The 14,150-nt window shown below is 54.0% G+C and overlaps 1 protein-coding gene across 1 annotated transcript; it reads right to left on the bottom strand.

Annotated features, from left to right (window-relative positions):
* Positions 1 to 5,412: 5,412 nt before the first annotated feature.
* On the bottom strand, positions 5,413 to 12,271 carry ca12 (carbonic anhydrase 12). Its single transcript, XM_086163795.1, has 9 exons — positions 12,197 to 12,271; positions 11,915 to 11,935; positions 9,827 to 9,997; positions 8,714 to 8,856; positions 7,421 to 7,516; positions 7,262 to 7,325; positions 7,013 to 7,170; positions 6,792 to 6,918; positions 5,413 to 6,275 (listed from the first exon to the last, which is right to left on the bottom strand). The coding sequence occupies exons 1-9, from the start codon at positions 12,255 to 12,257 to the stop codon at positions 5,782 to 5,784; spliced, it is 1,335 nt and encodes a 444-aa protein (XP_086019921.1). The 5' UTR covers positions 12,258 to 12,271; the 3' UTR covers positions 5,413 to 5,781.
* Between the last annotated feature and the right edge of the window lie 1,879 nt (positions 12,272 to 14,150).

Raw genomic sequence — 14,150 nt, 5'->3', positions numbered from 1 at the left:
TGTCAGGGCTACCAAGAGATAGAAGAACATCAGCCAGAAGGAAAGGAAAGCTGGAGGAAACACTGGTGAGATGTTCTACAAACACTGACAACAACCTGAAGGCAGGAGGCAGAGCTGGAGGTGCAGAGATGAAGATGCTGAGGTTCTCTTTGGGAGCGACCAGGATGGAGAGGATCAGGAAGGAGTCTATTAGAGGGACGACACATGGTAGATGTTTTGGAGAGAAGGTCAGAGATGGTTGGGTCATGGACAGAGGAGACCAGAGAGAAGACGGATGGACGTGGTGAGAGAGGATATGAAGGTAGTTGGTGTGAGAGAGGAGGATCCAGAGAACAGGGTGAGATGGAGAAGGTGGATCAGCTGTGGAGACCCTGAAGGTAAAAGACAGATGGAGAAGAAACAAGATGTTAGAATCCAGCCTGTCCTTCACAGATCACATAGAAACCCACTGCATCGTTTCTGCTCACAAGGAGAAATGCAAAGATTCATTTGAGAGTCTTTCTCATATCTGGGTATTTGAGCAGATAAGATGTGGTTCTCCTCAGAGCTGGAGGCCACGCATGGAGACACGCCACCGTCCACGAGGCAGAGAGTCTGCAGAGGTTCTCGTCGTCCGGCTCGACGTCGATTCTTGTCCAAATCTTCTTGTCGTGGCGACCGGACTTGAATTTCTCCTCTTGAAGACGTTTCATCCCAGAGGCTTCTTCAGCTCCACTGACCTGAGGACAGTTTGAGGTGACCATGACCTGGACCTGCCCAAAGACCACCGGCTTTACCGGGAATCCACAAGGACAGAGATAGAGCTTTTTTTCCATCGAGTTTCATTTTCCATTCTTACTGACTGGTGGGAACGCGCCGTCCATCTTTCCACACCTCCTGCTCCTCAACCCTCCGACACACTCGGAGGTTCGGCTTCAACCTCCTGATCCAGTCTTCATCCACAACATGAAGCGGGCGACCGTTCACTCCCTGGTCTGCACGTCTGGACGCTTTGGGTCTCCGGTGAAGCTCCTGCGGGGGTTCGGAGCGCAAGAAGATCCCGAGGAGCTCTGCACTGAGAGGCTCCTCTGTGAGGATCTGACCGGGGACCTTCTGGCCGCGAAGGACTCGTTGATAATCGCCTCCGGTATTTGTTATTTTCCGGACCATTCCTTGGATCCCAAACCCTTTGTCTCGTTTTTGAACCCGAAGCTTTGGCGCGTCGCACTTGTTTTGGGAATCGGTAAAACCTGAGCGCAGGAGCAGTTTTGCCCTTCGTCAGGAGCTCCAAGCAAGGAGGCGTGAAGTCTGAAGGACTGAGACGTCTCGGACCGGGATCTTCGGACGCAGTCGGGGAAAACCTGGTCCGCTGATGCTCGCCCCCCCCCCCCCCCCCCCCCTCCAGCCGCGACGGGGTTGCGGCCGACCCGGCGACCGCAGGGGTAAAGGGTCGGCCCGGCCGGCGGCCCGAAAACGCGGCGGGCCTCGTTTCTCAGCGGCACGGTTCGCAGGGAAGGAGCTGTTTGTTTCTGTGTTTTTATGGAGCGAAGAACCCTTTTATTATAAGATCCATAGAGCGGCTCTAAGTACAGGCTTGGTGGAAATGCGGTGCAGCCCATCCCTCTCACGCCACCCTACCATCAGCGATGACTCCGATCCCCCTATTGTTTGGGCTGCGGTTCCCCCGGGCCTCCTTGGCGCGGCGGAAGGCCCGAGGCTACGGACGCCACGGTCCGGCCCGGCCTGAAATTCTCATTAGTTCCACCCTGGAGTCCCGGAGGGACCGGCCGCACTCCGGTGGATCGAACGGGGGATTAAAGAGGACGGCTCTTCCTTTTTTTCACAGAGGAAGCGGCGAAATTGCCCAAAACACCATTTTCGGCGTCCAGCAGGAAGATCTGCCACGGTCTGGCTGCCACGACGCGGCGGAGGAAGCCCGGCTGGACCGCGGCTCCAGGGGAAAAACCAAACCTCCGGCCCGCGTGCGAACACGACCTCGGGATCTGCTGGAGCCTCGCCTGCCTCCTCAGACGTCCGGGCCGACCCTGAGGCCGCCTTCGAATACAGCCGCGTCACGACGGAAGATTCTAGAGGACGAGCTCCGCCCCCAAATCTCATCCTGCCGGTCGGGAGGCGACCGGCAGGACGGCCGGTGAACGTTCGAGGAATCCCGCCGTTTCTTCGAGAGCGCTCGGGAAAGGACGGGCGTCCAGGGAGGAAGGAGGAGGGAACGGGCGGCTTTTCCTTTTCTCGCCGAGTTCTAGGAAACGGACCGGGTTTCTGGAGAACTCGGCGTCGCTGCCTGAGAAAAGTTTCCGGTGTCGGAAGGGCGAGGTTTAGAACGGAAAAGGACAAATGTGGGAAGATTACACTCCATGTAGTCTGAGCGTGTCGGGGCCAAGCAGGCGGCCGCCACTCGTCGCTCTGCTACTAAGCTAGCTTTCACCGCGGCGGTGTTTCTGGATGAGGCTTCGGTGAACACGTTCTGCTGCCGTCCTAGTTCGGTTTTTCATTCTTGGACAGTTAGTTGTTGTTCTGGAAGGCTAACTTTAGCATACTTAGCTCTGTGTTTGGACGGAGATTGTGCTCTTTGACAGCCGCCGCCTCATACACCCAAAAGACGTTCTGCTTTTTCTCCTTCAAGCACCAACATGTAATGGCCTTCCCATCTTCCATCTGCATCAACTTTATGTCCGTGACCCAACCATCTCTGAGCTTCTCTCCAAAACATCTAACATGTGCTGTTCCTCTGATAGACTCATTCCTGATCCTCTCCATCCTGGTCACTCCCAAAGAGAACCTCAACATCTTCATCTCTGCAACCTCTAGTTCTGCCTGCTGTCTTTTGGTCATTGGAACAGTTTCTAGTCCAAACATCATCGCTGGTCTCACCACTGTCTTGTACACCTTTCCTTTTATTCTGGCTGAAAGTCTTCTATCTCTTGGTACCCCTGACACTTTTCTCCACCCATTCCAACCTGCTTGGACCGTCTCTTCACCTCTTTTCCACACTCTCCTACGCTCTGGACTGTTGACCCTAAGTACCTGAAATCCTCCAGCTTCTTGATCTCCACTCCCTGTAGCCTCCCCGTTCCACCCGAGTTCCTCTCATTCACACACATATATTCTGTCGTACTGCGACTAACTTTCATTCCTCTCCTTTCCAGAGCATACCTCCACCTCTCTAGATGTTCCTCTACCTGTTCTCTGCTCTCACTACAGATCACATGTCATCTGCAAACATCATGGTCCATGGGGATTCCTGTCTAACCTCAAGAAGGGGCTCAGAGCTGATCCGTGATGGAGTCCCACCTCCACCTTGAACTTCTCTGTTACCCCTACAGCACACCGTACCAGTGTCTCACAGCGAGCATACATGTCCTGCACCAGTCTAACATACTTCTCTGCCGCTCCAGACTTCCTCATACAATACCAGAGCTCCTCTCTTGGCACCCTGTCATATGCCTTTTCTAGGTCTACAAAAACACAATGCAGCTCCCTCTGGCCTTCTCTGTACTTTTCTATTAGCATTCTCAACACAAAGTAGTACTCTTGCCAAAATCAGATTTAAATACAATATTGAACCTAAACCTCCTCACTTTTGTTGCTGTTTGTCCTTTTCAAACTTTTTCAAACACAGGGGAAGAGAGAGAATGTGACAATGGAAGTAGCGGAGGAATGTCTGAACCACCCACAGGGTCTGATGTCAGTTCATTCATTCATTCATTCATTCATTCATTCATTCATTCTATATACTGTATAATGTCTAAGCCTGCAGTCTGGCTGGCAGGGCGTCTGGCCTTTCCCACCACCTCACCCATTCACACGTGTGGTGTCCTCACTCTGCTGTCTACTCATATCCTTGTTGCTCTCAGTCCGTTCACCTGCTGATTATCTTTGTTTCTTTTAGTGATTGCTGTTGCCACTCTGTTCTGCTCCTATCCTGGTTGTGGTTGTTGTTGTTTTGGTTCTCTATTTTCACCCTTGCTGTTTGTTTTTTTTCCCATTCCGTTGTCCATTTTTATCCTCGATGTTGTTGTTGTTCTCTGCCGTCTATTTTCTGGATGTCTTCTGCGATCCTCGAACTGTCCTCTAATTGTCTCTCTATTTATATTCATATTCACATTTATTGATACTAAGACTGTTACGTCGCTGTGATAAAATGATTTCCCCGGTAGGATCAATAAAGTTTATCTGATCTGATTTACAACCGTTCCGATCTGATAAAAAGGTCATGGAGACGAGCAACCGTTCAGCCTCTCGTTCTCACGTCACACGTTGACATAAAACCCATCCCTGTCTTTCACGCGTTTCCGGGCGATTCAGGGTCTCCGGTGAACCTCCATCGTGTGTTTGGAGAGTGTGAGGAAGCCCGAGGAACCCTGAGGAACCCAGAGGAACCCCGAGGAACCCTGAGGAACCCAGAGGAGCCCTGAGGAACCCTGAGGAACCCAGAGGAACCCTGAGGAACCCAGAGGAACCCTGAGGAACCCAGAGGAGCCCTGAGGAACCCTGAGGAACCCAGAGGAGCCCTGAGGAACCCCGAGGAACCCAGAGGAACCCAGAGGAGCCCTGAGGAACCCCGAGGAACCCAGAGGAACCCCACGCAGACTCGTGGAGAAGGTGGCGGCTCCACACAGAAAGGCCTCCTGTGTGAATCCAAGCAGGGAGCTCCAGTTGTGAGGCGGAAGCGCTAACCGCTGCGCCGCCGCGCCGCTCCCTCTAACAGTAATTTCTCCTTAATTTGTTTTCTTTACACTTCAGCCGTTCTCTCGTATTTCTTTTAACTGCGTTCTGGTTTGCTTGTTTGGTCTTTATGGAAAATGCTTCACGCAGAGTCCGACTCTGGTGGGGTTTTTTCCCGCCGGCTCCTCCGGCACCGCATCCCTTTTTACGACGTTTACTTCCATTCATTACGTCCCCTGTTTTAGCTCTTACGACCGCTCCGACTATTATGGGAAATAAATAAAGATACAAAGAAAACCAGCTAATTCCCAGAATTGAGTTTTTTTATCGCATACATTACTTTTCTCGTCACATCCTTTCCCCATATATATATATATATATATATATATATATTAATATGTATATGCATATTTTATTCACACACACACTCATGTACATACATACACACATATATGTGCCTATACATGCATACACAGACATACATATATACTCACGGATATACACACACATTCATATATATGCATATATACACACACAACTATGCATACACACCTACACATCTATGCACATACATACACACGTGTACAAATACATGCACATATTCTCACACGCACACACACACACACACACACACACACACACACACACACACACACACACACACACACACACACATACACACACACACACACCCCTATAGCTGTATCTAAGAAGGGGGAAATGAGTGTCTGAGGTCAAATGTGCATAGTTATATAGATTTCTTTATTTTCTTTGGGGGCGCTGGGCGGCTGCTTAGGAATTGCAAAAGGCAGGAGAACAGGAACAGGAGAGCCAGGAAAGCAGGAGTGGAGAAGAGACACCGAAAGCACAAACTTCTCAGGTGTCTGTTAACATTCATTCTTCTCAATATCGCCGGGTCAGAGGCAGTGGAGGCCACGTGTCCTCGCCCAAAGCTGTTTTTCTTCTGGGGGTCGGAAACGTATACTTCGGTTATGTGCACTTACTGGAAACAATAATTTAATATTAAATAAACTTTTTTTTTTTTGGAAACAAAGAGGCCATCAGGGGAGGACAGATCCGAGGAAGGCGGGACGCGGCGAGGACGTTCCCCGTCTTCTAGTCCTCCCACTCCATGGGCTCCAGCCAAGGGAGCGCCTGATACGTCTGCGGCGCCTTTCCGGCGACGGCGTCTCTATCGGTGGGCTTGGCGTGGACGATGTGCCCGATGGTGGCGGGAGCCAGGTCCGACTTGCACTGCAGGAAGCTCCTGAGGTTGAGCTCCGGGTAGACGACGTCCCTGAGCTCCTGGATGAGCGCGGCCTTGCCGGTGGACTGCCTGAGGCCGTGGGCGACGGCGTGCTCCAGGGCGCCGAAGATCAGCTCGTCCAGGACCAGGCCCGGCGTGGCGAGCGGCCGGCCGGCCCGGCTTTTCTGCCAGGGGTGCGAATTCAGCAGCTGCTGGAAAGACTTGACCATGGGCCCGTTCTTCAGGGCCTTGAGGTCGCGCTCGCCGTCGGCCAGGTCGTCCAGGTCCCCGACCAGCAGCTTCTGAACGGCTCTCTTCCTGTCGCCGTGGCACGTGAGCGGCAGGCTGGGATACAGGCCTCGGCCTGCGTCGGACACAGAGCCGGTCGCCGCTCGTTAAAACTTCCCGGCCCGGCGGGTATTTTTGGGAGAGCGTCGGACCCTCGCGGCCGAGCGGCCGCTGCGCGCCGCCAGTTCGCTCGCGCTCATGAAAGCAAAGAGCAGCAGATTCCAGGAGAGAAGTGCAACATGCAGATTCATACCACACCGCGTGCACTAAAATACTCCACACTGCGGTCATCCGGTCCACCGCATGAAACCAAGCCAAGAGGCAAATTTAAGGGTTGCGGAGCGTCTCTGCATGTCAGCGGGATGCTTTATTTGTTGCATCCTAAATGATCCAGACAGCTTATTACTATAAATCACTTGCGATGATATCAGCGGGAAAGCGGCAGCCGCGAGCAGGTGACGCGGAGCGAAACAAAAAGCACACACACGCACACGCACACGCACACGCACACGCACACGCACACACACACACACACACACACACAAGTTCTCCGTCCTTTTAAAGCATCGACAGGAGAGGCGTCCGCACTCACCCTCCTTGAAAGACGCCAGGACGACTCGGTTGTCGATGAGGTGCGGCCTCCTGTAGTTCCCCTTCATCGGCAGCGCCAGCGACTCCTGGGCGTTGGAGAAGAAGAGGTTGGTGGCGAGGGCCTGGAACTGAGGGGGAAACAGAGCTGTCACACCGTTCTTTCTTTTTCCTCGTTCGGCGGACGAAGTCCCGACGGGCTCGGCGGCCGCTTGGTGGGGGCACCTGTTTGCGCGACACTGTAACGGGGCTCCGGAAAATGGTCCAAAGAACGCTGGGGTAGCAGGGGGGAGTGGTGAGCGAGCCGTCGTAGCGGTAGTATTCGTCCAGCCGCGGCGGCAGCAGGCCCTTCATGTCGAAACCCGGGACCTGCACTTTTTGACCTGAAAAAAAAACGGTTCCGTTTTTTCGAGCAGCGAAAACAACCGTCAGACGCCTGCCGCTGCAAAACTTGAGCGTCATAAGTTTACTCACCTTTGTATTTAATGTCTTTTAGGTACTTTATAAACTGTTCGTAGACCGGATTGAATTCCCCGATCTGTGTGGGAAAGCAGTTGAGATGATCGAGCGTGACATTCATTCAGCCCTCCGCCCCGCCGCCCCGCCGCCCCGCCGCCGCTTCGCCATCCTCACCTCCACGAGGACCGCCAGCACGGCCAGACCGTCGGACTTGTCGACGGCGGCGGATATGTTGGGGTACTTGTCCGAATTGTAGTGGACGATGTGCAGCTGGGAGGGAGAAACAAACGTGAGAAGCGCGGCTTCACGTTACGCCGACTCGAAAATCATTTTCAGCCGGAGACCGGCCTTTATTTATAAACACATTGGCCTCCGCGAGGAATGGTGGTGTGTAACCGTCTGGCGTTCTGGCACGTGACGTCAAGAGAACGGAGAGAAAACGGCACAAAAGGAACAAAATGAGCCGCGGTGTCCCGTCGAATGCGGCGTTCCCTGCAGCACGTATATTTTTATATATGCATATGTGGACAGTAAGTACCAGACTGTTTGTTTAGTAAGCGGAACTACCCGATGGCATGCTAGTCGTTTCCCGCTGAATATGACGAATCTGTATTTACAGGCCGTGCTCGTCCTCGGGGAATTTAAGTAGACATTTGCACTATTTCTGGGACATGTTCAATTTCCCATCATTCCGTCCCGGTTCCAAGGAACATGTCATCAAAAGGCTGCGGTCTCCGGAGCCTGGAGGGACTTGAAAGGACGCGTCTTCTCCACGTGTCCGCCGAGAAACAGGTCAAACCGCCGCCGCGTTTCATGTGGCGCCGCCGCGACCGGCGCGCAGGTCGCGACCGTCTCGGCCTCCGCCCGCCAAAAAGGCAAAAAACGTGTCGGGCGGCTCGGCTGCAGGAAAACGTGTGAAATCCCCCTCGGGGTTTGACGCGCTCAGGAGCCGCTCCTTTCCCGAGGCGGCGGAAACCTCAGGCGTATAATAGCCTGCTACGCTAATCCCCCGAAGCCTGGCAGAAATACCGCTTGCTGTCACGTACGTTCCGTTGCGCGGCCAAATCAAATCTGCGCCTCGCAAAATGACAAAACACTCAATTTGACTGGCGAGGGGGACGACTTCTCTCTTGAAAAATGACACGCTCGCTTTAGAATCTCCCTGGCGCCGCGCTCGCTCTCGTGCTCCCGGAGCTTTTCGTCTTTTTTTATTAGCGCGGCCGGCTTGTAAAAAAACAACCTCTAATTGGAGCTCCTCGGATCGGGGCTCTGAAGTCGGCGACACAATTAGGGCTGAAGTGCAGCGCGAGCGTCTGTTTCTCCGAGGGAGTCGACGGGAGCGCCGCCGCGCCGACTCACCGGAACGCAAACGGGCGGCGTTCGGGGTCGATTTAGCGAAAGGACAGGAAATCTCCCGTCTGGAAAGAGGCCGAGAAGCCGACGTGTTGGTTGGTTCGCGTCGTTTACCTCGGCCGGATACTGCTTGCCGTTCAGCGTGTGCTCGGAGCCGGCGGGCTTGACGGCGGAGCCCCAGTGGAGGTGGAGCTGGGCGGCGGTGTAGCGGTGCCGCAGGCTGGAGATGTGCATCTCCGACGGGAGGGAGATTTGAACTGTGGACGGAACGACATTTAGTGCTTCGGCGACACCGGAGTCTGGGAGGATCGGGTCTGCGTGGCTTCCCGAGAGCGTAAACACCCCTTCGCCGGGCGGCTCAGGTTACTTTTAGCACGCCGACGCACCGGAGGGCGTCTTAGCGTGCGTCCACAGGAGAACCCACGTCGGCACGTCGCAGGCCGGGCCACGTCGTCCGATCCCCGCCGACCGCGACGGCGATGAATCATCGCCATGGGATGCGACGGGGCCTCTGGGGTTCGGACGACGGGGCCTGCGGCGCCTTCTGCTGCTTCCGATGGGAACCCGTCTCGCGCCCCTTCTTGTCATTTTTCGACGAACCGGAACAAGGATTTATTTTCAGGGAGCGACGCGATTTCTCCTTTAGAAAGATGAGGAAAATACGAAACCCGTCTTTATTTGGATTCGGTTTAGATCCAGATATGTAGACATGGCGCTCCCGGTTCAACAAAGAATGGCGACAAAGGGCCGTCTAACGTGACGCGAAGGGTTGTTGACGCGCCGGGAGCCAGAACGGGTTCCCAAAAAACCTCCGGAGAAGCTCCTGCGGAGGCTGCACCGAGGCCGGACTCAAACGGGGCCCTTCTTGCTGCGAGGTGGAAGCGCTGCCCGCCTCCCCTCGTCCGGACATTTAACACTTCTGTGATCTTCAAGTGAAATGATGATTCTAAAATCTGTGTTTTGGGACGGCCGACGAGGACCGACCGGCGTTGGTTTCCTGCGACGTTCAGCCGCTGGCTGGTGTGACAGGAGAGCCGGGATGATGAGCCGGGGATCACGAAAGCGGAGAAGATCATCTCCCCGTCATTTGCTTCAGGCCGGCCTCAAACTACAGACCTTTCCATCAAATACGGGCCGGGTCTAAGGAAATGTCTCCACCGTACGCGGCCGCGGGTTTCTGTCACCGTACGTCCTTCGGTTTGTTTTTATTTTTTCCCTCTCACTCACCCGAGTGGCCGTTGTTTCCGAGGGTCAGCTGCTCGTTGGGCGACAGGTTGTAGTTCTGCACGGCGATGGGACGTAAGGCGGGGTCAAACCTGAGCAGGAGCGGCGTGATGTCGACGGGGGACTGGAAGGCCCCGCCGCAGAAGGGGTACTTCTTGGACCAGCGGTGTTCTCCTGCAACAGCGCCGGCGTTCCTCCGTCAAATCAAGACGTGACGTCACCCGTCTCGCCCTGCGGCTCGGAGCGCGTCTACTTTTGACGAAACCGCACGCGTTCTAAATGATCTCAAAGCTATATTTCACTTCATTCATGTCATCGGGGCGGGAGATCATTTTAGTTTGAGGGGCAATTTACCAAAGCGCAACCCGTGTGAAGATGACTGGAGGAGAGCGCCAAAAGAGGGCCCGGCCTTGTACTCGTGCTGAATATTATATCTGTAATCACAGTGAAGTATTATTATCTATGCCCTCGGCAGGCTGGGAGAGGCCGCGGCTTCACTCTTGGCCCTTTCTGAAACCCGGAGAGTGAGAACCAGGCTGTTGTTAGTGGGGACGGCCGGCGAGAACACTGTCTTTCTCCAAATGAGAGGTTTCTATAAAGCTACAGGACACCGAGAACGGCCACATTCGCGGATCGAGTGCTGCGTGTAAAAAGAAAAAGGGGGGAGAAGAAGAAGTCATCTGCCAGAGGGTGTCTCTCGGTCACGTGCCGGCACACCGTCTGCGGAGACCCGGCGGAGAGACGGCGAGAAAAGGGACGGCCGACAGGAAATGGAACCCCGGAGAGGACGCCGGGCGCCGGGTGAAAATTTGTTTTTGAATAAATGGCCGGCACAGACAGAACTCCGGGCCCTGAGGGGGAGCGGTAGGAGTTTTGGAAACCAGCTATTCTGGATATTTTAACGTTAATCGAGGAGACGTACGATGTCAAACGAAGTCCCCGGCGTAGCCGAGGACCGAAAGAGAAAAGTAAAAAGAGGAGTCATCCACGTGATCGGTTTCACTTCCAGGTCCGGGTTATTCCTCTGCCAGAGGTGAGTATGAATTATATGACTCAGCTCTTCCCCGTCCGGCGCCTCCGGCCCTCTGGACCCGCTGACGGCAGTCGCGAAGCCCTCTGGGGAGTTCGACTCCGGCCCAGGATCCGCCGCCCGAGGAGGGCTCGCGGTCGTCCAACGGCTTATTTAGAGCTCGCCGCCGATTCCCCCTCCGTTTCTTCCAAGACACAATAAAAGTGCGTACGTCGACGAGCCGCAGCTGCTCGCGCTCGGAGAAAGCACGGCTTCCCCGGCCTGATCATATTTGGAAAGCGGCTCCCATTGACGCGCCCGGGAGACGGGCTTGACTTTTCAAATGGAGGGGCAATTTTACAATTAAAAATTTAAAAACAATGGATTCCCTCTGCTTCCATCCCATGTCTTTCTGCGCCTTCTGCCGAGGCAACGGCACACACACACACACACACACACACACACACACGCACACACGCACAAACAAGAGGTCACGCTCCGCACACGGTTTATGGAAGCAATGAAGTTCAAGAAGAAGTCCTTTTTCCCACAGAGGTTGACGCATGAGACGCTGCCGTGTCCGGCACTTATAAAACTGCAATGTGTAATTACAGACGCTGCCATCATGGAGGTGACGGGCTGGCAGTCCTTGTTTAGAGGGCAATGTTTTGTTTGCTTGTTTTTTTAAAAGCTATTAATCCGGAGGCCCTTCTGGGGTTCCTCATTCACAGTTCAACCCCGATTGGCAATAACATGATGCGGCTCACGCTTACAAGCGTCACAGAACGACATTGACATACTATTTAAAAAAACAACATTATTATTATTATTATTATTGTTATTATTATAATCATTCAAGACCCAAGACTCGAGACTTTTTATTGTCATTATGCAAGCGTGACGAATTTCCGCAGACTCTCGGCATCAAAAGAGCCACAAAAATGTTAAATAGACAAAGTGTGTACGCAGTAGAATAAAAATAGATTCAAACAGAGGATAGCGGCAAAAAATGGTGTTGTTAATAAAGTGCTTATTATAAGTACTTTCATTATATTGTCGTTGTAATGAGGAGAAACACTTACCGGTGTACGTCCATTTGGCAGCTGAAACAGATAAAAACATTATTTTAAAAGATTTGACAAAATAGATGGGATTATTTGGGGGGGAAACATCTTATAAAATCAATAAAAACACATCTTAAATCATCCTGACGGTCCAGGTGGGCAGCTGGAGGTACGACACCTTTAAAGCAGCTTTAAAAAACAAAACAGATTGAGCCGCGCACCGGGAGACTCCACGGTGACCGGACCTCACCGGACCGGACCGGACCTTACCCGACCCGACCCGACCCGACCGGACCTTACCGTGCACCGCGGCGGCGGCGAGCAGCAGGGCGGCGGCGTGCGTGCAGCTGAGCGGCGGCATCCTCGGAGCCCGATCCCGCGTCCCGGCACCGGGCGGGAGAGGCGGCCCGCCGCTTTATACTCACCCGGTGCCGCTTTCGCTCCGCGGGCGCTGACGTCACAGCGCCGGAAAGGAAAAAAAGGAAGGATAGAACAGAAGAAGGAGAAGAAGGAAAAAAAAAAAAGCCAAAACAAACCGAGGCGTCCGTCTTGTCAGGCGGAGGATGACAACTCAACAGCGGCGACCGCATCCGAACGACAGTCACTCATTTTCGGCCGCGGGGAACCGCAAAACACGCCGGCGGGCCAAGGCTGCGGGCGGCGGGGCGGCGGGGCGGCGGGGCGGCGGGGCTGACGCTGCAGACACCCGGGACCGGGGCCGGGAAAAAATGATACAAATACACGCGGGAAGCTGCGGGAGCGGGACGACAGTAAAGATGCGTGATGAAGCACCGCAGCGGGTCATCCGTCGGTCCACCTCCTGCCGCTCCCCCGGCCCTCAGGGCCGCCCGGAGCCGCCCGGAGCCGCCCGGAGCCGCCCAGCCGCCCCGGGAGAGAGGCAGGTTCACCCTGGAGCCACATTTAGAGACTAACAACCATTCACTCGCAATTTCCCAATATTTTGCAGTTAACCTTCATGTTTTTGGACTGCGGGAGGGAAGCGGAGAGTCCAGGAGAACCCAGGGAGAACCCAGGAGAACCCAGGAGAACCCTGGGAGAACATGCAGAGTCCACTCACAAAGGTTCCTTGACAGACCCGAACCGGAATCGTACCGGAGCCGCGCCGTGAGGCCGAAGCGTGAACCGCGGCGCCGCCCTGACCACCTGCTTCGGTTTAAGGTCATTCTAAAAAATGGCGTGCTTTTCATTCGTTCCTTCGTGAGCTGAGCCGCTCACGCTGCACGTCCAGACAAACACAACCGCACATCCTGATGATATATTCTTTACCTTTATTTTGATTGTATATTATTTCTGATCCCCGTGTGTCTTCCTGCTGCACATTAGTAACTACCTCTGCTGCACTGTCCACTGTATGCTGTGTGTGAATGAAATGAACGTTTCCCCACTGTGGGAGAGTCAAAGGAATATTCTAGTCCTTCATCAGGGACGTTCAACCGTTCGCCCTCTCGTCTGCAAGTCCAATACAGACATTCAGTGTCATTCGGGCGCCCGTGCAGATGGAAAACCATTGACGCGATGGAAACAGGCAGTCGTTCACGCCACGGAGACACGAGCGTTCGCTCCCTCATTGGTACGTCGGGACGCTTTGGTTCCCCGACCAACCTTCTGGGTGTTTTGGGAGCGTGAGAGGAACCCCAGGGAGGAGATACTCCACGCACAAGTCTTAGAATCCAGCCAGAGACCTTCTTGCCGTGAGGCCCGACCGCTAACCGCTGCGCCGCCCGTAACCTAAACGGTTTCCACTCGCACCGGACGACGCACAGGATCGAACAGCCAGCATTCCAATTGATTTTTATCTATTTCATCTATTTCATTTATTGTTACTTTTGTTTGATTTCCACCCTTCAAAAAATGGAGCCGCTACCTGCGGTAGCAGCGGTCAGTGAGCGCGCCGCATCTTCAAACGTCTGATCCCGAGGACAAATTAAATTCCCTATTTTCCGGAGATGGTCTCGTCTCTCGGAACCGCAACTCTGTCTTGCTCTTCATTATCTGACTCAACATCGGATGGATTCCACATCTTCTGCATCTGTCCAGACGCCGTCCAGCCGCTCGTGGGGTTAAAGCCGTTTGAGATGTAGAGTTTGGAGAAGTGACGGCGAACGCCGGGACGAATAACGGCCGTGCACTCGGTGGCGATAAATGGACAGATTTGTTCACATAAAGCGACCTTTCGACGTTCACACGGCGCAGGGCGTCTGATTCGCTGCGGCGAAGACGGCCGAACCTCATT

The sequence above is a fragment of the Fistularia commersonii genome, chromosome 17 (genome assembly GCF_037954325.1).
Source record: "Fistularia commersonii isolate RoL2024-O1a breed Wild chromosome 17, RoL_Fcom_v1.0, whole genome shotgun sequence".
In the NCBI taxonomy this organism is placed as follows: Eukaryota; Metazoa; Chordata; class Actinopteri; order Syngnathiformes; family Fistulariidae; genus Fistularia; species Fistularia commersonii.
The sequence above is the reverse complement of the archived record's forward strand: the minus strand, read 5'-3'. Positions and strand labels throughout refer to the sequence as shown.

Excerpts from the sequence above, each read along its gene's own strand:
- ca12 (XM_086163795.1), bottom strand. The coding sequence starts at position 12,257 with ATGCCGCCGCTCAGCTGCACGCACGCCGCCGCCCTGCTGCTCGCCGCC. Across the intron at positions 9,998-11,914 it reads TGCCAAATGGACGTACACCG|GAGAACACCGCTGGTCCAAG; the intron begins GTAAGTGTTTCT and ends GCGCTGTTGCAG. Across the intron at positions 7,171-7,261 it reads AAAAGACATTAAATACAAAG|GTCAAAAAGTGCAGGTCCCG; the intron begins GTGAGTAAACTT and ends TTTTTTTTTCAG.